The sequence below is a fragment of the Bidens hawaiensis genome, unplaced genomic scaffold (genome assembly GCF_021521415.1).
Source record: "Bidens hawaiensis isolate Kalapana, Puna unplaced genomic scaffold, B.hawaiensis_p1.1 tig00025555_1, whole genome shotgun sequence".
Classification (NCBI taxonomy): Eukaryota; Viridiplantae; Streptophyta; class Magnoliopsida; order Asterales; family Asteraceae; genus Bidens; species Bidens hawaiensis.
The window spans coordinates 47472-69612 of record NW_027494078.1 but is presented as its reverse complement, the minus strand read 5'-3'; the positions used below and the strand labels follow the sequence as shown (position 1 = coordinate 69612).

Genomic DNA, 22141 nt, shown 5'->3' with positions numbered 1-22141 from the left:
GCAACACGCTTTTTATTATTTAATTATATGTATCGAAAGTAAAAGAATAGAAATGGTTGCACGTTGCCGCACGTTACCAAGAACATCCACCTAAATGCATCTATGCACCCCCCCCCCTCAATCGTGTTTGTGGGAAGTGGCGTTTTTCCTTCCGCGTTGCAGATAGTCTTATAGGCTTTCTAGATTGACCACTATGTAGTATGTACTCTTTTCATATTAAGAGTCAGGTACTCAGGGCACTATGGTAATTGTCTTTTTTTTTTCTTATAAATTTGGTATAATACAACTCTAAAGCGAAGATCAATGATGAAAAAAACTGAATATCAACATCAATGAACTAGAGGGGTCTGCCGACAAAATTCCCTTTTCTTTTCATATGACCACCTAATTATAAAACTTTAATTAATTGTGACCTTCTAGTTCAAAAGTTTTGGTTCCACTACTACAATGAAAGGAAGTGTTTACATTTGATTTTGTGAAATATGTGAAGTTAGCTTTCAAGAGGATATCATGTGAATTAAAATGATTTTCTTTCCAACTTTGCATAAGTCTACATAGAATAATAATAATTAAAGTGCATGTGTCACCATGTTACTTCAAACACATGATACCAATTACCCTCTTGACCTCTTGTAGTCTTGTGTATTTAAAATATTAATGTTATACATCCACGTATTAAAACGTGGGTAATAAGATACATTTCCTTTCTAATTTGTTATGTATAGCATACCATCATCTGTAATTACCAAATTAAGGAGATTGAAATTAGTTGTTAATTAGTATGTTTTTGTGATGGATAATTATAACAATAAAAACTAATGTTGGAAATGTAGAAACATCTTTACTTATGGAGAGCTGTAAACGATATAATCTTCAAATAAAGCTCTCATGGTGGACAACTTGGCGTATGGGATCAAAGCCACCTCTTTTCTTTGGATGAAACATCAAAATAAGTGACATATGACCTTGATTGGGAGAAATGAATGAGTTTAATTTCGTCAGTTTTTCACTGTAATTGTCTACTGGTGGTGGTACTTATGTAGTTTTGTTTATATTTGTCATTATCTTGTATGTTTGAGTAACTTGCCACTTGTAAGTTATCACTTTTTCGTTGTTATAATATTTAGCCTATCCAGAAAAAAAAAACGAAGGGGAACCCTAGGCGCTTTACAAGTGACGATGAAGGTTTGTTAATAGTCAAGATTCTTTATGAATTCGAGTTTTAAAAAACTTATATGAAGAGAAACTTGATAACTCAGGTATGTCTACATCTTTGAGAGGTAATGAGATTTGGGTTATAAAAATTGAAAACACGCATGAATTAAATAAAGAGAATTTGGTTCATATTAGTACTATTAAAAAGAAAGTGGGAAATAGGAAGAAAACATCTTTTTGGAATGAGGTTTGGTGGGGTGATTTTTTGAGCGTTATCCTATATTGTTTAATTTGGAATCCAAAAAGATTGTGTGATATGTGACCGGATCACTACTTCGGGGATAGTTTGGGGTGGTTGGAGAAGAACACCTAGGGGAGGTTCAGAATATAGTCAGTTTATCGACCTTCAATTAGTTATAGCCGATGCTTGTTTGGGAGGTTCAGGTGATAAATGGGTGTGGGAGTTGGATCTAGCATATGTTTTCGGTTAAGTATTATACAATACATTGATAGTAAAGATCTTCCGGATGGGATTCTTGTTACTAGATGGAATAAACTTGTCCCGAGGAAGGTTAATATTCATGTCTGGAGACTTCTTTTGGACCGTCTTCCGACTAGACTAAACTTTTGTAAAAGGGCTTTAACATTCAACATATTGTTTGCCCAATTTGTTCAGCTAAAGTTGAATCTTCGGATCATACTTTGGATGAATGTACTCTTGCAAATAGGATATTGAGTTGTATTGGTAAATGGTTGGATATTTCGTTTCCGGTTGTCCGGTCTCCTCATTCGATAATTTGTGGTTAGATTCACTTGTTTTTACGAAGAAGAAGAGAGAGGTTATTGGGGCGATTATTTATACAACTTGGTGGAGTGTTTGAAGGTTTAGAAATGGAGAGGTTTTCAGTCAACGGGAAGTCAAAAAAGAGAGCTTATTTGATTCTATTATTTCATTATCGTATTTTCTGGTGTTCTGATCAAAGTATTACATATTTTGTTGGTTAGACTGAGTGAATTAAAAATTATCTCCTTAACATGTAAATATTTTTGTTTTGTACCGGGTTAGCTTTTGGCTAACCGAGCTGACGAGCTTGTGTGTTTTTTTATAAAGTTGCCTTAAAAAAAACTTGAAAAAAAAGAAGTCTTACCAACATTAAACACAACTAACGTTGATGGTATGGCTTTTTCGTTCATCTCTATTTGAGATTTGGTGAATATAATCTTCCATAACGTGGCTGCTTCACTAATCCCCATATCTTCAAGAAGATTTTGCATTTTAATATACCACTTTCAAGTTTACCCATTTAGCAACAATTGGTCCCTCAAGTTTTTCCCTTGCATTTTGCCCCTAATTTTGGGGTACTCTTCAAGTTGGATGACGGCCTTTGATGAGGAGAGAAAAAAAAACACAATATGGACTCTAGTTGTGAGCAAACTGTTTGAAAGTTAAATAAGCTTAGTTGGATAAAGGATGGTGAAGATGGTTCGGGTGGCACATTGACGGATGTTACAAAGGAGTATAACGAATTAGAAGACAATGTAATTAGTAGTTTGTGTTAGTGTAATCTTGCGTAAGTGCGGGGACCTAGTTGTCGTACTTACAAACCTAGGTGGTTATTGAGTTAGTTTTCCTCCTAATCTTATCTAACAAGTAATTGTATGGTTATAAATAGGGGTTATTTGTAATCAAGTAATAACAACAACTTATCAATCAATACAATAAAAGTTTAGACTTGAATCTTATTGTCTTCAATTGGCATCAGAGCTACGGTTAGGGTTCTGTACCGGCGGCGCGAGGCATCTCTGATCGAAGATCGAGTCCGGCGAGGAAGGCAATCACATCTGATTGCAAGACCTCCGCGACGGGTTCCGAAGACAGATTGGAGATCAAGAGCGGCAACCAAGAAGAAAGATTCGGTGTCCACCTGATCTCCGACGAGGTTGGCGTCAAGTTTCCGGCGTAGAACAAAGACAACCTGTAACGTGATCGGAGTACAAGAAATCCGGCGTCATCAAGAACGAGTTCGGCAAAGGAGATCGATCAAGATAGCAAGTCCGTTGACCTGCATATAAGTTGTTCAAGTTTTTCAAGGAAAGTTGATTCAAGATTCAGAGTACCAACGAACAAGAAAAGATGGGTGATCAACCAAATAATCAAGTCATAGGGTCTGATAATCAAGTTGGTTTTCCCAAAGAACCGAGTTCCATGTCGATTCAGTTTCCGATTCTTACGTCCACCAATTACACGATTTGGACGGTAAAAATCAAGGCCATCTTCAAGGTTCAAGGGTTGTTGGAGGCTATCGAACCAAGAACGGGAACGGTGGTTGACCCGAAGATAGATGGTTTGGCGATTGTGTATCTTTATCAAGGCATGCTGGAGGCTTTGGTGATGCAAGTGGCTCACCTTTCCACCGCAAAAGAGATATGGGATGCACTTAAGACTCGTTTCGTTGGGGTTGATAGGGTTCGAGAAGCATGTATTGAGTCTCTTCAACATGAGTTCGATGTACTCAAGATGAAAGAAACGGACACGAATGATGACTTCTCGACCAAGATAAGCCAAATAGCTTCCAAAGCAAGCAATCTTGGAGAACCGTTTGAAGAAAAGACCCTTGTGAGAAAGCTTTTGAAGTCCGTTCCGAGAAAGAGGTATATAGCGATTGTTGCTACTATTGAACAGTTTGCCGATATAAACACCATGACGTTCCATGAAGCCGTTGGACGCCTAAAAGCGTTTGAGGAACGATCTGGAGATGAAGACAAACTTGTGTCCGGTAAGCAAGAACAACTCCTATATACATATGAAGAATGGAAAGCTAAAAGCAATCAAGAAAGGCGTCATGGTAAAGGCAAGATGGGAACCGAATCAAGTTAAAAGAACAAGGGAAAGGGTAAGGTTGTGGATCGGGAAAAGAAGGAACCCCGAGTTAAGAAGGATCGGTCAAAGATTAAATGTTATCGGTGTGATGAACTAGGGCACTTTGCCACGTCATGTCCTAACTGAAACAAGGAGACGAACGATCAAAGTAACCTCGCTCAAAATGGCGGACCGGTTCTAAACATGATGACGGTAGCTCGGAGTAAGGAAGATGTCGTTTTTCTAAAAGAAGGTAGGGTTGATCCAAAGCAATATGCTTCAACCCCATGTGATAAAAACACATGGATTCTTGATAACGGGGCGATTAACCACATGACGGGAAATCCGGAATGGTTTTCCAACATCGATCGTAACAAGACCGGCAAAGTAAGTTTCGGTGATGGGTCGTGTGTTGAAATCGAAGGTCGGGGCACGATAGTAGTAGAAGGTCAAAGGGGAGAACAACGAGCCTTGAGTGACGTTTATTTCATTCCATCTCTCAAAAATATTATTATAAGTCTCGGCAATTAGACGAAGGAGGATGCAAGATCGCGATCCAAGACGGTATCTTATGGATATTTGAACAAGATGGAAGACTTCTAATCAAGGTACCGCGTTCCTTTAACCGGGTTTATAAAATTAATTTAAAGGTTGTTTCTCCGGTTTGCTTACAAATCAATTTGCATAATGTTGCATGGATATGACATGCTCGATTGGGGCATTTGAATTTCGATGCCCTTTGGGGTCTCCCGAAACTCGCGGATGGAGTGCCAAGAATCGAACACCCGATGCAAATTTGTGATGCATGTATGCTAGGCAAACAAACAAGATCGGATATCCCGAAAGAATCTAATTATCGTGCAAAGGTACCGCTCGAGCTCGTTTATGCCGATGTTTGTGGCGCGATTACTCCCGAGACACATGGTGGCAACCGATACTTTTTACTTGTTATTGACGACTACACCCGCTATATGTGGGTTTTCACGATAAAGACGAAAGACCAAGTTGCGGGTTTACTCATTGATTTCGTAAAAAGGGTGGAAAACGAAACGGGCAAGAAACTTAAAACCATACGAACCGACAACGGGGGTGAGTTTACATCCCACGTGTTGGAAGATTACTTGTCAAGTATAGGTGTGGCACATCAGTTTACGGCCCCGTACACCCCACATCAAAACAGAGTGGTTGAAAGAAGAAACCGAACCATACTTGGTACGACTCGAAGTTTGTTAAAGGCGATGTCACTACCACAAGACCTATGGGGAGAAGCGGTTCATCACTCGGTTTATTTACTAACCGGTCACCAACAAAATCGTTGGAGGATTCGACTCCGTACGAGCGTTTTAAAGGAAGAAAACCGAACCTTTCACACGTTAAAGTGTTCGGATGCACGGGGTATGTAAAAGTCCTTGAACTGGTCAAAAGAAATTGGACGACCGAAGCATTGTGATGATTCACTTAGGTACACAGCCTGGAACAAAAGCCTACCGTATGTTTGATCCGATCAAAAGGCGAGTACACGTTACGCGAGATGTCAAGTTTGACGAGTGTAAAAGGTACGCGTGGGTTGATCTTGAAAAACAAGAGGGCGAAAAGGGTCCGGAATGGACCGAGTTTAATGTCAGGTGCGACATTGAACCCGAACCGGAGCAAGTGACATCCGGGTTTGACACCGGGTCCGTAGACCGATATGATACCGGTGAGTTGGTTCGTCTCAGAAACGGAAGTTAGTCAACAAGTTCAGAAGGTGGCAGCCCACCTGTAAGCCCGGTTAGGCCCAACACTGGCCTAAACGAAGAACCGTTACAAGTTATTCAGCCGCGTCGAACTACTCGAAAGACGGTTTTACCCAAGAAATTTAGCGACTTTCAGGTTGAAGGTATACCGACACCCGCCGAGCAAGACCCGACAACCGACGAGAAAAGCAATGGAAGCGGAGATCGAGTCGATCGAAAGAAATAAGACATGTCGGTTAGTCGAATCACCACCCAAAGTAAAACCGATAGGTTTAAAGTGGGTCTATAAAATCAAAAGAGATGAAGCCGGGAAAATAACCAAGTACAAGGCCCGACTCGTAGCTAAGGGGTATGTTCAGAAATATGGGATCGATTTCGAAGAGGTGTTCGCACCAGTGGCGAGAATCGAAACCGTTCGACTTTTACTCGTGCTAGCAGCAAACCGAGGTTGGGAAGTTCATCACTTTGATGTAAAATCCGCGTTTCTTCATGGTGATTTGAAAGAAGAGGTGTACGTGTTTCAACCGGATGGGTTCGTTAAGAAAGGCGAAGAAAGAAAAGTGTACAAGTTGGCTAAAGCGTTATACGGTCTACGCCAAGCTCCAAGGGCGTGGAATACTAAACTAGACGGGTCGTTAAAGGAACTCGATTTCACTCGATGTAAACAAGAACAAGCGGTTTACAAAAGGTGTTCCGGTCAAAGGCTACTACTCGTTGGAGTTTACGTTGATGATTTGATTGTCACGGGTACAAGTGTACAAGAAATTGCAAATTTCAAAAGACAAATGGAGTCAAGGTTCGAGATGAGTGACCTCGGGTTGTTGCATTACTATCTCGGGATCGAAGTCAAGCAAAGTGATCGTGGGATAACGTTAAAGCAAAGCGGTTATGCAACGAAGATCCTAAAAGTAGCAAGTCTTTGGGAGTGTAACTCGACTCAATTTCCTATGGAACCGGGTTTAAAGTTGTCTAAAGAAGATGAGAATCCGAAGGTAGATCCGACTGGTTATAGAAAGATAATCGGAAGCTTAAGGTATTTAACTCATACGAGACCTGATTTGAGCTACTCGGTTGGTTATGCAAGTCGGTTCATGCAATCACCAACTCAAGCTCATGCTCAAGCGGTTAAATATATTCTCCGATATCTAAGAGGTACACTAGACTTTGGTATTACTTACTCGAGAGGCGGAAACAGTATGTTGCACGGGTATAGTGATAGTAGTCATGCGGTAGATATGGATGATGGTCGAAGCACCTGAGGTTTGATTTTCTACTATGGTACATCACCGATATCATGGGTTTCTCAGAAACAATGAACGGTGGCGTTATCATCATGTGAGGCTGAATTTATGGCAACTACATCGGCTGCATGTAAAGCCTTATGGCTTCGGGGTTTGTTGTCAAAGATGACCGGAGAAAAGGAGGAGATCGTGACGTTGAAGGTGGATAATTCATTGGCTATTGCCTTGATGAAGAACCCGGTTTTTCACGGGATAAGCAAACACATCAACACAAGGTACCATTTCATTCGGGAGTGCATCGAGAGAGAACAAATCAAGGTGGAGCATGTCAGTGGAGATTTACAAAGAGCAGACATCCTTACAAAAACGTTGCCACGGTTGAAGTTTAACGAGATGCGAAGCTTCATCGGTGTCACAAGATTAGGGGGGTGATTGTTAGTGTAATCTTGCGTAAGTGCGGGGACCTAGTTGTCGTACTTACAAACCTAGGGGGTTATTGAGTTAGTTTTCCTCTTATTCTTGTCTAACAAGTAATTGTATGGTTATAAATAGGGGTTATTTGTAATCAAGTAATAACAACAACTTATCAATCAATACAATAAAGGTTTAGACTTGAATCTTATTGTCTTCAGTTTGAAGCATGTATTATTCTATATATGCAATTGTACTTTCATGATAGGATGGAGAAACAACAATGACATTAAGGGGTTTACCATCAATCACGAAACACAACCACAAGCTATGGGTCATCACAATGTCATTTTCTCTTTTGAATAACACTAGGCTTGACTCATATTTTCTTGAAAACAAAACAAAGATTTATATATAAAAACTGACAAATTCTAGTGAACTTACGATCAATAAACTCTCTTGACCCTTCCGGGTTCCGCACCTGCTTGCCGCATCGCCACATGGTGTTCGAGGAAAGAGATCCTCCTCTTTTGTCACCACATGGTTGTGGTGGCCGCCACTTTAAGAGTTGAAGATGAGGGTGAAAAATGAATTGATGTTCTTTTTATACCTTCAAGTGGGTCCCACCAGTGACGGGTACAATAAGATTTTTCTTCGTGGTCGGTTTTTCAGGTGCTCGGTTTTACAAAAGAAGTTTTGGTTCATTTCGGATTAGGTCCAACTTTTCAAGTTTCAGTTTATGTTAAAAAGGACACACATAAACACCACAAATCACCAACTTGGCAAAAACAAAACTTCAATGTATTGAACGGTGAACATGTGTGCTTTAAAAGCAAAAGCGAAAAACGCATCGTCTCAAGAGCAAGGATTGTAGTAGATTGTAATTCGTTAGCTACGTGGGCTTGGGGTCAATCGCTAGGATCTTGGGTTAGAACAAGGATTTTGATTGATAATAGAGTCGAGCAAATGAACTACCATGTTAGTTCATTGGTCGATGAGTTCCAAGAGTTAGGTGTAGAATTTTTGGCTTTTATTTTTCACCAATTAGAGTTTTTAGAGAAGGGTCAAATGGGTGTTCAAGTGAATGAAAGGTTCTCAAGTGAAGCGGGTAGGGCCATGATCAGGTTCACTGGCCCGAAGATGAAGCTGAGGAAATCAATTGTTGTTGCGCGTTAAGTGTATTGAACACAGGTAGTTTTTGGGTTCAAAATATGGGCTGCAAAGGTTTAGAAGAGTCTTTGGTTTAAATGAGATGTCAAATAAAATTTAATGGTGGCTTGTATAGCAAAATCTAGTAACTTTTTTTTGATAACCCATTTATTGATGATGAAGAAACACTAAGTGAACCCTGGACAGATTATAGATAATCTGGGGGTTAAGTAATGTTTCCCACGGATGAGATCTAGCTGAGAAGGTTGTTCTTCAGGAGACCTGCAAAACAGACACCGTAAGCTCGTCACTGAGAAGGGGGGGTTCCTCCTTGTGACCACCCTCCGGCGTGAGAATCAGACTAGATTGCTCTGAATATAAGAGTATATTAAGAGATTGCTAGATAAGATTGAGATATCAGATGATCTTACCATTCCAAGGTGTTGGAGTATTTATAGCCGAAGGTAGGTTTCCAAGCAGGTATAGCCGGCTGAATAGTATTCCTGTTCTACCAACAGTGGATCACGCACAAGCCATACTGGTTGATAGATAGGTTACGGCCAACAGTAATAAGGTCGGCTGTATACTGTTCCATTTACTGCCGGCTGCGCACTGTTCCACCAACTGTAGGCTGCGCACGTCCCATCGTAAGGGTTGGTGAGTAGGCAGCGGCTAATAGTGACGAACAGTACTAGAGGCAGCGGCTAATGCGCACGTCCCATTTATGGAAATATTACCTTGTGTATATTACTATATCATCTCCTACTAAATTTATTAGCAAGAAATCAGCATAGCATCCCAATAAAAGTAGGAGAAAAGTTGGAAAGGATATCAAAAATAAAATTAACGTATTCTCTTATGTTAGTTGGTGTACATATATACTTACATACATACTACTCATTGTTAAACCCAATATACTTTTTTAACGGTAATTTTAAACTACGCATCCTTTTTATTAATAAAGATTTTTTTTTTAACTGTGAACTTTTATAAACAAATAAACCTCAAAACAAGCTCATCCCGAAACAATGGGAGGCAACCAAACCACAAGGAATTACATTAAAGAGTAAAGTGCCATTTTCGTCTTTGTGGTTTGGCAAATAATGCGAATTTAGTTCAAAAACTTTATTTTTTGCATATGGACCATCCACGTTTTCCAGTTCTTGCCAATTACATCCAAATCACTAACCCCACTAAATTTAATTGTTAAGTTAAGGGTAGACATGTCTTTTCACCATTTCTTTATTATAATACTTATTTTAATGAACTGCGGTTTTCGTCCCTCTAGTTTGTCAAAATCTACGGTTTTAGTCCAGTAGTTTCAAATTTGCAATTTTCTTCCCTATAGTTTCATTTCACTTGCAATTAACCCGAATTTCCTAATATAGTTAAGTCTGGTCGTTAAACCCATCAGTGTGCCCTTCACGTGAGGGGCAATTTTGCTTCTTTTTTTTGTTCTTTTTTCATTTCCCCCCAAATACACCCCAGCCCCTCACGTGAGGGGGCTTGCGAATTAAGACTGAAGTTTATTTAGTGAGAGAAACGACAAAACTGGTCACCACGTGAGGAGTATGCAAATGGGTTAACGACCAAAATTAACGAGGTTAATAAACTCAGGTTTAATTGCAAGTGATCAAATGAAACTACAAGTATGAAAATTACAAATTTAAAACTATTGGACTAAAACCGCAGATTTGGATAAACCATAAGGACGAAAACCGCAGTTCACTAAAATCAATATTATAATAAAGAAATGGTGAAAAGACATGTCTACCCCTGACTTAAAGATTAAATTTAACGGGGTTAGTGATTTGGACGTAATTGGCAAGAACTGGGAAACGTGGAGGGTCCATATGCAAAAAATAAACTTTTTGAACTGAATTCGCATTATTTGCCAAACCACAAGGACGAAAATGACACTTTACTCTACATTAAATTTAAATTAAACCATTTCGACCAAGTAATCGATTTACACCTATTTTCAACCACAAGAAGCCTAATGGTTTGATATCGATCTCCAATCACCTCTTTAACCTTGATGTCTTTACTTTCGAAATACTTCTCGTTCCTAGCTCTCCAAATCTTCCAACACGCATTGATAATAACCCACACAATCCACTCAACCGAACCAGACACCTAATATATAATTCTTTTCAACAGTATTCTTTAATCACACGACAGGATTTGAATCCGCAACCACCTACTCAATCTCGCAGCTATTTGGGATCTAAACTCTAGTAAATAAAAAATCAATTTTGGCTCTCATTTAAATCCAATACTCTTTTTACGCGGGAAACAAAACCTCCACGTCAGCACACGTAGTACTGGCGAGATTACACCGACCTTTCGAAACTTTCGAATAAGAGAACACAATCGACACATCCCTTACTATTATTATTATTATTATTATTACGACAATTTCTAGGGTTTTATTTTTTTCTAACTTCCAATCGCCTGCAACAATGTCAACGAACCAAACTGATATAAATAAGCAACCTAAGGACACCGTTACCGATGATCAGTCCGCTGATGACAACTTCAGCAAGCGTAGAGTTCTTCGTCACAGCTACTTATCGATTCAGAACCTCATTCGCGGTAGTTTTCGTTGATTTACGATTCATAATGTTTAAGTAGTTTGTAGTTTTAACAGTTTGCTTATGCATGAGTTACTCTGATTGTGAAATAGATAAAAAGGATGAGATATCGGCGGTTAGCTCCAAGTGGTTTCTTTCGATTATGGACGAAGTCGATGGAATGCATCATTTAGGTATACTCAATGATTTACTGTTTTGTGATTGTGACATTGTTATTGAGTTTTGTAAGATTAGGGATAACATAACACATGAAAATAGGGCTGTTACGGCTGTAAGCATGCCGAACGTTAAGTGAGAAGTTTGTTTATGTTCATTCATTTAATAAGTGAAAGAACATGAACAAGGAATTTTGTTTGATTAGCTAAATGAACATTTATGCTTGTTTATTAAAGCTTTCTAATCTCTTGCCTAATCTTATCGTATAGATTTAAGCAAAATTATTATTTATAAAACAAAAGTATTTGAGTATTATTATGTGATCAACTGTATGTAAAATAAACATGTGAATGTTAATAAGAAAATTATCAACACAAACTTGATAGCTGACCAAACTGTTGACGCAGACCATTTTTGCTTTGTCAAATAAAATTTTTTTTCGTGTTCGTGAATCATTCACAAATAACTTCTTAATGAACAAACAAGAACAAGAAATTTCATTTTTTTACAAGGTCTTGTTTGGTTCGTTTACAGTCCTACATGAACACACATTTTTTGTTACATATATATATGCTATAAGCTCATACAATTGATGATTCATATAATTTTTTACACTTTTACCATATTTGAACATAAGCAAAAGTGAACTAAATTTACCAAATAGGCATTAGCATTTATCATGTTATCTTATGAGGTAGCTTTCTCTTTATCTTTCTTATAGGCGGTGGATATAGTGACCTTTGGTATGTTTGTATGGAATTTTAAGTTATTTGATTGCTCGCTATTTTTCATTTAAGAAATGAGTATAACTTGGTTGTCTTAATCCATTGAATATTATAATATTGTAGTTAATAAACCGAGAGAGCAAGTATCTGATGCAGAGGCGTTACGGGATCTAGCTGACACATTGGTAACTTCCATAAGAGTGCATAGCACTGGAAATGTAAATCCATCAGTATTTGTGTCAAGTCTGATCAGTAGATTTGGTAAGAAAAGGAAAATAGGAATCAATGAAAGTGTCAAGATTCGCTGGAAAGACATTGGTTTGCAAGCTTCTTCACTTTTCATGACTGGTAGCGGTTCTTCCACCATGTGTGTTCTTGAGCCCTTAGTTTAACATGCTAATATCTTGTCTTAACTTTTAAATCTATTTTTTTAATATGTTTTTATCTTTATTAAAGGTTTGGACCCATGAACCTCGAACCAAAACCGTCAAAGGCCTCAGCTACTCGAAAACGCCAAAGGTCCGTAAAGGCAGAGAAAGTGACACCGGAAGAGGTATGTGATGATTGGTCAACTAACTCATGTTAAATATTATTTGCAATTGTTTATAATCTTCTTTTCTTTACAGCTTGAGGACGCTGCATCTAAAGGGAAGACAGAAACTGAGAAGACTATTGCTACAATGTTTGATATTCTTAAAGTCAACAAAAAAGTTCGTCTTGAGAACCTTGTTTTCAACCGGATATCATTTGCACAAACTGTAGAGAACTTGTTTGCTTTATCTTTCTTGGTGAAAGACGGGAGAGTTCTGATAATGGTGCATGATGATGGGTCTCATTATGTTTGTATGTCATTCAATACATTTTTATTTTTTTTCAATTGCAGAGTTTTTGTGTTTACTTAATGTAACTGATATTTTTGTATTCAGCACCAAGGAACGCTCCTGCTTCTAGCATGATTACGTCTAAGAAGGTGGTATACTCACACTTCATCTTTAGATTTGACTTCAACGACTGGAAGGTATATACATTACTTTTACTTAACATATCTAAGTTCTTGTATTTATAGCTATTTAACATTTTCATTTTGTGTCTGTGGGGTCTCATTTATATGTTTACAGGAGAATAGTAAATGTAAGATAATAGTATAAATGCACTAAATATATCGGTTATGTGGAATTGCAGCTGATGTCGAATTTAGTGGCTGAAGATTCTGAGCTGATGCCTCATAGGACCAAGCTGAATCTTTGTGATGGTTCTCAATTAGAACCAAATTCAAGTGCAACTAGCAGTCAAACTACAAGAACTAGTACAAAAACTTCATCAAAAAGGTCTAAGAAAGCCTGATATGTCGCATAAAATTGACAGCATTGATTTTGCTAAGAGTAAGTAGGAATTGTCTTGATGTAAATTGGTAAAAGATGTAATTTTTGGTGTCTTTTTGTGCAGAATATTACACGATACATCTTTTGGGCTATGTATATTGCTCTGCTATTTTGTAACAATTTCGTGTCTCCATCTAGTTTTATGAATTTCTGATTTCATCACAGGAAGTAGCTATACATAAATCAAATAATCCTCAAGACCTGGTCATGTCTTGGGTCAATTAGTTTAATTTGTTTCAAATAATCCTCAAGACCTGGTCATGTCTTGGTTTGGTTTGATCGTCCCAACTGCATTGTCAATTTGTCATTACAGTTTGTCATAAAATAGTTAACAACATTACAGTATAATCCTTAGCTGGTTAATGTTTTAGTGAAAGGGTTAAAATTGTCAATTTGTTCTTTTTTTTTTTTCATATAAGGTTGTTTTCTGAACTTGCAGGCTAGGACCTTTTTGTTTTTATTCATCGTAAATGGAAGGAAAAACACCATACTTTTATAGCACCCATCACTTGTAAATGGAAGGAAAAACACCATAAATTCTTTTTCCTAAATCTATAATTCTGAGTGGTGTGATACTGAGGTGTTCTTCCGACCCTTATTTGGGGAGCTAGCTGAGTGTACAATGTTAACCGACAGATCGAGCATGATTGGATGGACACATTTTTGACTAAGTTAGAGGAGAAGTTTTTTTTTGTCTAATGCGCTTTTGTTTATATATATATTACTGCTCAGGTTTTTATCTTGTCATCATGCGTGCTAGGTAGGCACTTCAATTGAGTTGGGTTCATGGGTTGAATGATATTATGTGCAGGGCCGTCTCCGATAATTTAAATACCTCGGCCAAACCAAAATAAAAAGGCCCGTATGCCTTAACGAAAATTTTTTATTCGCTAATGTACATGGATAAAACTTTTATCGACCGATTTATTATAAGCAGAAACCATTCTGAGCATGTAATTATCTCATAAACCATTGCAAATAATCTTATTTTTAACACCAAAAAACATATATATGTAATATGTATAAAAAAGTGTGTGCCCCCAAAACTTATGTGCACCGGCCGATGGTGCGACTCGCACGCCCTATTTGTGTAAAGATAATAATTTTAACCATAATGTTCATTTGCAAATACTAAGTAATGTATATCCATCTAATATAAACCTTTTTTTTTCTAATTGGTAAGTAATTGGTTATGCACTTATGCTTCTTTCACTTATTCACGAGTTTACAGAACTAACTTAGTTTATATATTTTGTTAAGATTAGAGGAACTAAATGGAAACGATAAGAGTTCAATAAAGAAAATTAATTTTTCTTGTGTGAGAAACTTTTAAATAAATCATCAAATTTCAAAGGTGAATTACTTGTGTGAGAAACTTTAAAATAAATTATCGAGTTTAAAAGGTTCATATTTTTAAGCTAGCTATTTAAAATCTAAATACGAACTTAAAAAAATTGTTAAACCTTGAACGGGCTAATGGGTTTAGTCGGTTTGCTAATCTAATCGTGTTCGATTGACTTGTTCAATAAACAAGTTATATTAGCAGGCCCAAAGTGTTGAGATTGTGCTATAAATCTATGTTCCCAATTATATGATCGTAGTTATTGCTATAAATTCCAACGGGTATTGCCACATCAATAGGATGGGCAATCTTATTCTTTACCGGGCTTGGCCTAAAACTAAACTTGTTGAGAACATGTTAGGGGTCCTTGGCTTCGGTGAAAACCATTTGGCAATTAAAGATTTATGTAAGTGTACGCGCATGCCGCACATGATACGTTTGAAAGAAAAGGATCAAAGTAAGAGAATGTGAGCGCATGAGAGGTTATTTTATAAAGAAGAGGGATGTGACTTGTAAGTTGTAACTTTTTAAGCTAGTGGCCCAATGGACCAAACATATTATGGATTAGGCCTACTGGACAAGACATATCCAAGTTTTATAAGCCTAGTTCCATAATGTGTAGTAAATATAAAATGAAATGAAAAGATGAATGAATAAAGGGTTTTTTTATTAAAAGTGTCCGGATAAAAGTAAATCAAAAGATCTAGTATTTTCTTTTTAAAGAAACATTTTAATGATCGAATACAAACTTTGGAACACGTATAAAGTAATAAGTCGAATAACGAACTTCGATTCCTTGTTTCTTATTTGATATTAGAGTTCGAATGAAAACTGCAGGTAATATCAAAATTTTCTATTTTGTAAGGATCCATCAAATAAGGTTTACTTAGAACAATATAAACTGTCACATGTTACTTTAAAGGTTTAATTTCATGTTATATAAAAAATCTATGCGTGTTTTGGTTTTTCTAATCGCGATACAAGTTTAATAACGTAAAGTACTAGACATATTTAGGTTTAGGCCTAGTCACTGTACAAGTTATTTATAACTTATAGCAAATGTTAAAAAATGATGAAGAAAAGATGGGAGGAAAATCTTCAAGATAGGAAGTTGACTAAATTTGTTTTTAATATAGGAGGTTGACAAGTAAGCTCGTTGGACAGAGAATACATAACGTGACATGAATCATCATCTTACATGTGGCATTACCGGCTAAGAAGAACTAGATTACCAATATTTTGGCTACACAAGATTCTGCCCGCCACGTCTTGAAAAAACCGGATTACTATTTTTTCGGTTACACAAGAGCCTCGACTTCTCTATAGTCATATTACAACTTTTCGGCAACACAAGAGCCTCGCCTCCTCTGTAGTTGACTAGAGTTTTTTTGTCAGTTCTTCTGTACGTAGTTGAGCTAGTCCACATGTGCGATGGTTGGATATTGTGACGACCGATAAAATTCCTTTTTCTTTTTCTCTACCGAACGAGCTAAAGGGTCAACCTCTTATTGGATCGTTTGGAATTGGATTATTTGTGGAAAAACACAAAGTGAATGAGTATTTTGTAAAAAAATCTTCGTTAGCTTCACCATTTGGAGACTTTCATAAAGATTTGTAAAGATGTCCAATAAATAAAAAATAAGTTAAAAGATTTAAAGTTTTTACTGTTTTAAAATCAAATCTTTGATAAGTTTCTAGTAGAAAATGGTAATCCGACATAAATTTTAGATATTCATGTAGGTTATCAACTATAAGATTTATGATTCTTGAAATATCTTGTCACCCGGTGTGAAGACTAATTACATCACATGTCGCTTTTAGGTTTTGTTTCATAGTAAATAAAATGATCTTCATAAAAAATCATCAACACAAACTAACGACATTATTGACTTTGCATGTGTTTAGTTTAACCAACATTGAAGTTCTAATGTTTAATTAACGAAATTTATATAGGGGTTATATGCCATAACACTTAATAACATCAAAACGTAACTACATTCTTGAACAAATGTATTTAGATCCAGGTTGCAAAAGTCGCTAGACGGACTAAAGGCGGTCGACTGAAGAGTTGGGAGTACTCAGGGATGACTCACCTATAACTCGGCCTAGACGGAGATTACTAGGGATTACTCGTTGAGTACTCGACGCCTAAACGTGATTTTTAATTTAAATAACCTTTATGCTAGTTTTTAAGGTGTAAAAGTGAGAAAAGAAATAAGTAACATGATATCTAGAAAGACAACCTAATATATGTTGAAAGCATGACATGATAACTTTATCCGGATCTTAAGCTCAATTCAAGTAGCAAAAAGCAAAACGAACGCCTCAACAATTGTTTAGTTAGGCTATGTGTTCTCAGCTAACTAGAGACCCCTAGTTAAAGAATCACGTCAACGTCGCGTTGGTAGGATCCATTACCTAACTAACCCCTAACTAATATTTTTTGGAGTAACTAAAATTAAATAATAGAAAAAAAAAGGAACGTCTGATTGATGCATTAGAAGTGAACCCCACCTGATTTAGTCATGTTGGGCGCTAACACACTAATAAGTAACAAAGAAGAATAACCCATTTCTGGCATGATGTTAGGGCGTTACACTATTTATATGATAATCACGCCCTTAACTTAACCATAACGGTTATGAAAATATTTATTGTGAAATAAACCAATCCAATACATCACGCCCATGGTTAGAAATAATACCACTACCGTCAATATTAAGTATTAATCTGGCTCAACGTCAGAGTGGATGACGTGTGAGGACAAAACTATCAGCCTACACGCGTTGTGTATCCTTACATGTTTTGCTGCAGTTACAGACCCACTCCCCAGAAACCCTCCAACTTTTTAAAGGTTTACAAATATGTCCTTAATGAATCGCATATGTTACAGTTGAGTAACATGTCTTTCATTAAATAATATCCCCTCTAACTATGTGTTCACATTTATATAGTTATCTTTGGTTTTATACTTTTATAGCTTTTAAGGTTCCTCTCTGTTTATTTAGTTATAGCTCAGTAAGTCTCACTTGGTTTCGATAAAAAACTTAAAATCATCGTAAAACTTCTCACAATAACGGTATATTAAGTCCTTTGTAAAAAATTCGTAAAGAAAAAAACTATTGAATCAGAAAATTAAAAGTTTCTTATTTGATGGTATATATAATCTCATCTTAGGCAGTCTACCGACTACCGTTGTATCTTCATCGCATGTGTAAGGGTTGGGGGAGGTGGCTTGCGAATTGATCTTTTGTATGTTCAAATTTAGCGTGTTTTATAAATAAGTTTAGAGATTCAAATCTTCAATAAATAAATAAATATTCTCAATGGGAAACGTCATAGAATCCATCCACAACTCAAATGGAAAGACTGTCTTTGACGGTGTTAAAGACTCGGATATGCAGATAAGCATACTTAAATTGACTGAATCTCGAACTGGATCACGTGAACATTATACTTACGATGAAGAAAAACAATTGAGTTAGGTGAACATGTTACTTTTTGTTTATAGTAATAATTAAGAAGCAATCTTTTTATTTCAAATATCCGAGACTTTATGCTTTGGAAAAGCAAAGTTATAAAAAAAAACTATTAAAACTCATGTTGAAAACAAATAAAATTATATAAAGGTTGAATTTGATACTTTATTTAAAAGCGCTGATATTTGGCTGACCATTATTCTTTTACAAAGGCTATTTAGTTCAGACATTAAAACCTCAGGGACACATTATGAAAAACTATTATTTATATAAACCAGCTCTACCATTTTGTGAACGGAAACAAAGAAGCCCTTCGTCTCACACAGCTGAGACACTAACGAAGTGAGGCTTTGTATTCAGATCGATTCAGGTGATTTATATCTATCTCTATTGATTAACAAATTATGTTAAGAATTAGATGATTGCATGCAAGAAATTTATCAATTAATTATATATCAAGTTCTAATTTTGATTTTTGGTTTTTTTAGCTGCATTACTAATTGATCAACAGATCAGCCTGATTACAGTTCTATCACTCTATGCGATTTCGATTCGATTCGTTTCATTCGGTTTTCTGTAAATTTCTGCGTTTGTTGCATGTGATTTTGATCCATGTCACTCACTTGCACTCTTAATTTGTAAATTATTAATGTTTTTAGCCTAATCTTTGTTCTTTATTTTAGCGATCACCTAAGAGATTTTTTCATATATATATATTTTTTTATTTAGTTGAGTCATAAAAAAATTTGCTTATTTCTTTGACAGGTGTCAATCGGTTAATTTTATTTTTAGTAGTAATGTGACTAATGTCATAAATATCAACTTTTGTATTGGGACAATGCATTTTCAGTATATATTTTGAAAGTAAAGCTAAAAACATGTTGATTTTTGTGATTCTTATGTATACATGTTAATTGATGACTAGATCTATGACATCTGGATACCTCTTTGTTAGGCGTGTAAACGAGCCAAACCGCTCATGCGGCTGTTCAAGATCGGCTCACAAAAAGTTCGAATTTAGCCGAGCTTGAACATAAAAAATAAGCTTGTTTGATGAAATGGTCCAAAAGTGCCTGAGCCCGAGCTTGATTTATAAAGCTCGAGCTAGCCGTGAGCCTAAACTAGCATATTATTTATATTTTCTTGTTATTAAAAAATATATATTTATATGTATTTTTATTATGATTATTATTATGCTAAAAATACCTTAACAATATATATTATTTTTTTACATATAAAATTATCATTAAAAATATTATTTAAAAATAATTATATTATAAATATATATAAATTGATTAACAAATAATAAATGAGCTGACCTCGCGCTTAAATAACTACTCACGAGTCAAGCTCGAGCTCTAGGAAGCTCTAGAAATAGAGCTTAAAACGAGCCGAGCTCGAGCTCTTTGACGACTAGATCTATGGCTTTCTCGATATTTTTGAGACAAGTCACTCGCGAAATGCTTGAGATCGACTCGGAAAAAGCTCGAATGGATCCAAGCTTACACTAGCTCGAGTTTAAAAATAAGTGTTTAATAAAATAGCCCAAGCCCAAGCTTCAATTAATTAAGCTTGAGCCGGCTCACGAGGTTATTATTTATATAATTTTTTTATTTAGTTAAAACTTATGTAATCACTATTATTATTTATAATTACCATAAAAAAAACTAAATAATATATATTATTTTATATATAAAATTAAGATTAAACTTTTTATATGAAATTAAATATAAATATATATAAATTAATTAATAGAAAAATTAACGAGTCAAGCTCGAGCTGAAAAGCTACTTACGAGTCGAGCTTTAGACTTCCAGTCATGGTTAATATTTTTTGCATGTACAGGTTTAAGAGTCCGGTCAAACAGTCAACAACAAGATGGTAGCAGGAGAATGCATGGCTGCAACCGATGCCAACAGCCCACTGAACCGAGTCCCTCATTCACCATCAGTGACCTCAAGAAAGCCATCCCACCACACTGCTTTCACCGCTCCCTAACCCGCTCTTTCTCCTACATCCTATCCGACCTCACCATAGCGGGCTCCTCTACCACCTTGCCACCACCTATTTCCACCACCTCCCCACCCCATTTGCCACCCTAGCCTGGCTCTCTTACTGGATAGCCCAAGGCTGTGTCCTAACCGGTGTCTGGGTCATAGCCCACGAATGCGGTCACCACGCGTTTAGTGATTATCAATGGGTTGATGACACCGTGGGCTTCGTACTCCACTCGGCCTTACTCGTCCCGTACTTCTCATGGAAGTATAGTCACAACCGTCATCACTCCAACACAGGATCACTCGAACGGGACGAGGTTTTCGTCCCTAAATACCGTTCGAAAGTCCCGTGGTACTCAAAATACATTGACAACACACCGGGCCGAATCCTTGGGCTATTTGTAACCCTCACTCTAGGCTGGCCTTTATACTTTAACGTGTCGGGCCGGCCTTATGACCGTTTCGCCTGCCATTATGACCCTAGCAGCCCGATATACAGCGAACGTAAACGTTACCAAATATTCCTGTCTGACGTCGGGTTAGTCATCACATCGCTCATCTTGTTACGTGTGGCTTTAGCGAAAGGGGTGGTTTGTGTGTATGGGGTTCCGTTGATGGTTGTGAACGCGTTTTTGGTGTTGATAACTTATCTTCAACATACTCATTCGAGTTTGCCTCATTATGATAGCTCGGAGTGGGAGTGGTTAAAGGGGGCGTTGGCTACGGTGGACCGTGACTATGGTGTGTTGAACAAGGTGTTTCATCATATTACTGATACACATGTGGTGCACCATTTGTTTTCAACAATGCCACATTATAAAGCGATGGAAGCGAAGAACGCGGTGGCGCCGTTGCTTGGGGAGTATTATCGGTTCGATGAGACTCCGTTTTATGTCGCCTTGTGGAGAGAGATGAAGGAGTGTATATTTGTGGAGGCGGATGCGGAGGGGAAGAAAGGTGTGTTTTGGTACAAGAATAAATAGTGTGTAGAATAAATAGTGTGTTTTGTTTAGGATGTGTTATGACAATGGGTAGTGTTTTGGTTTTGGTGTGTGTGTTTATGTTGTCGTTCATGTGTATGTCAGATGGATGTAATGCAGCAAGCATTGGCTGTGGGGTATGTTTTAGTATTGTCTTTGAATACAATGGGCTGTGTGGTATGTTTTAGTATTGTCTATGAATATAATTGTTGTTTAAGGTAAGATTCTGTTTGTTTCTGTCACTTGCTATACTAAATTGTTGTGGTCTAACCAAAAGGTGTATAATGTCCCGTCACGTACTAAAAAAATGTATAACTAAAAGCGTATAACGTCCCGTCACGTACTAAAAAGTGTATAACGTCCCGTCACGTAGGCGGTGCGCTTTTACTAGCTCACCGTTTGACAAGTGTAAAAAGTGTATAACTAAAAGTGTTGTCTCGTCACGTACTAAAAAGTAAAAAGTGTATAGCGTCCCGTCACGTAGGCGGTGCGCTTTTAGCTCACCCGTCACGTAGGCGGTGCGCTTTTAGCTCACCGTTTGCCAAGTGGGAAATTGTTTAATTAAAAATATAAAATAAATAAAAGAAAAAAAATGAAATTGTTTAATTAAAAATATAAAATAAATAAAAGAAAAAAAATAATAAACAGAAGGAACATGTGTGTATGTGATTGGTGCAATATTGTTTAATTAAAAATATAAATAAAAGAAAAAAATAATAAACAAAAGGAATATGTGTGTGTGATTGGTGGAGGACCGAAGATAGTGGACCCCACCTCTTTTTGCGTTAAAAGGCGCTAACAAAGTAACGCCTCCCCTTTGATGGGGTGCCACCCCACAATAGAGAGTCTTAGCATAACAGGTGACGAAAATTAAAAAACTTCATATGTGACCTGAGAACATAAGCAAAATTTTACTAGCAAACAATATATAGAC

General features: G+C 36.9%; 1 protein-coding gene and 1 pseudogene across 2 annotated transcripts; both read left to right on the top strand.

Annotated features, from left to right (window-relative positions):
• The first annotated feature begins 11014 nt into the window (after positions 1 to 11014).
• Positions 11015 to 13611, top strand: LOC143571723 (non-structural maintenance of chromosomes element 4 homolog A-like). Its single transcript, XM_077057071.1, has 8 exons — positions 11015 to 11147; positions 11239 to 11319; positions 12024 to 12045; positions 12128 to 12394; positions 12484 to 12580; positions 12654 to 12870; positions 12954 to 13045; positions 13210 to 13611. The coding sequence occupies exons 1-8, from the start codon at positions 11015 to 11017 to the stop codon at positions 13369 to 13371; spliced, it is 1071 nt and encodes a 356-aa protein (XP_076913186.1). The 3' UTR covers positions 13372 to 13611.
• A 4956-nt stretch (positions 13612 to 18567) lies between these two features.
• LOC143571711 (acyl-lipid (9+3)-(E)-desaturase pseudogene) lies at positions 18568 to 21705 on the top strand (annotated as a pseudogene). The gene is made up of 3 exons (XR_013142145.1): positions 18568 to 18600; positions 20076 to 21498; positions 21677 to 21705. The product of XR_013142145.1 is annotated as an acyl-lipid (9+3)-(E)-desaturase pseudogene (transcript).
• Positions 21706 to 22141: the final 436 nt, after the last annotated feature.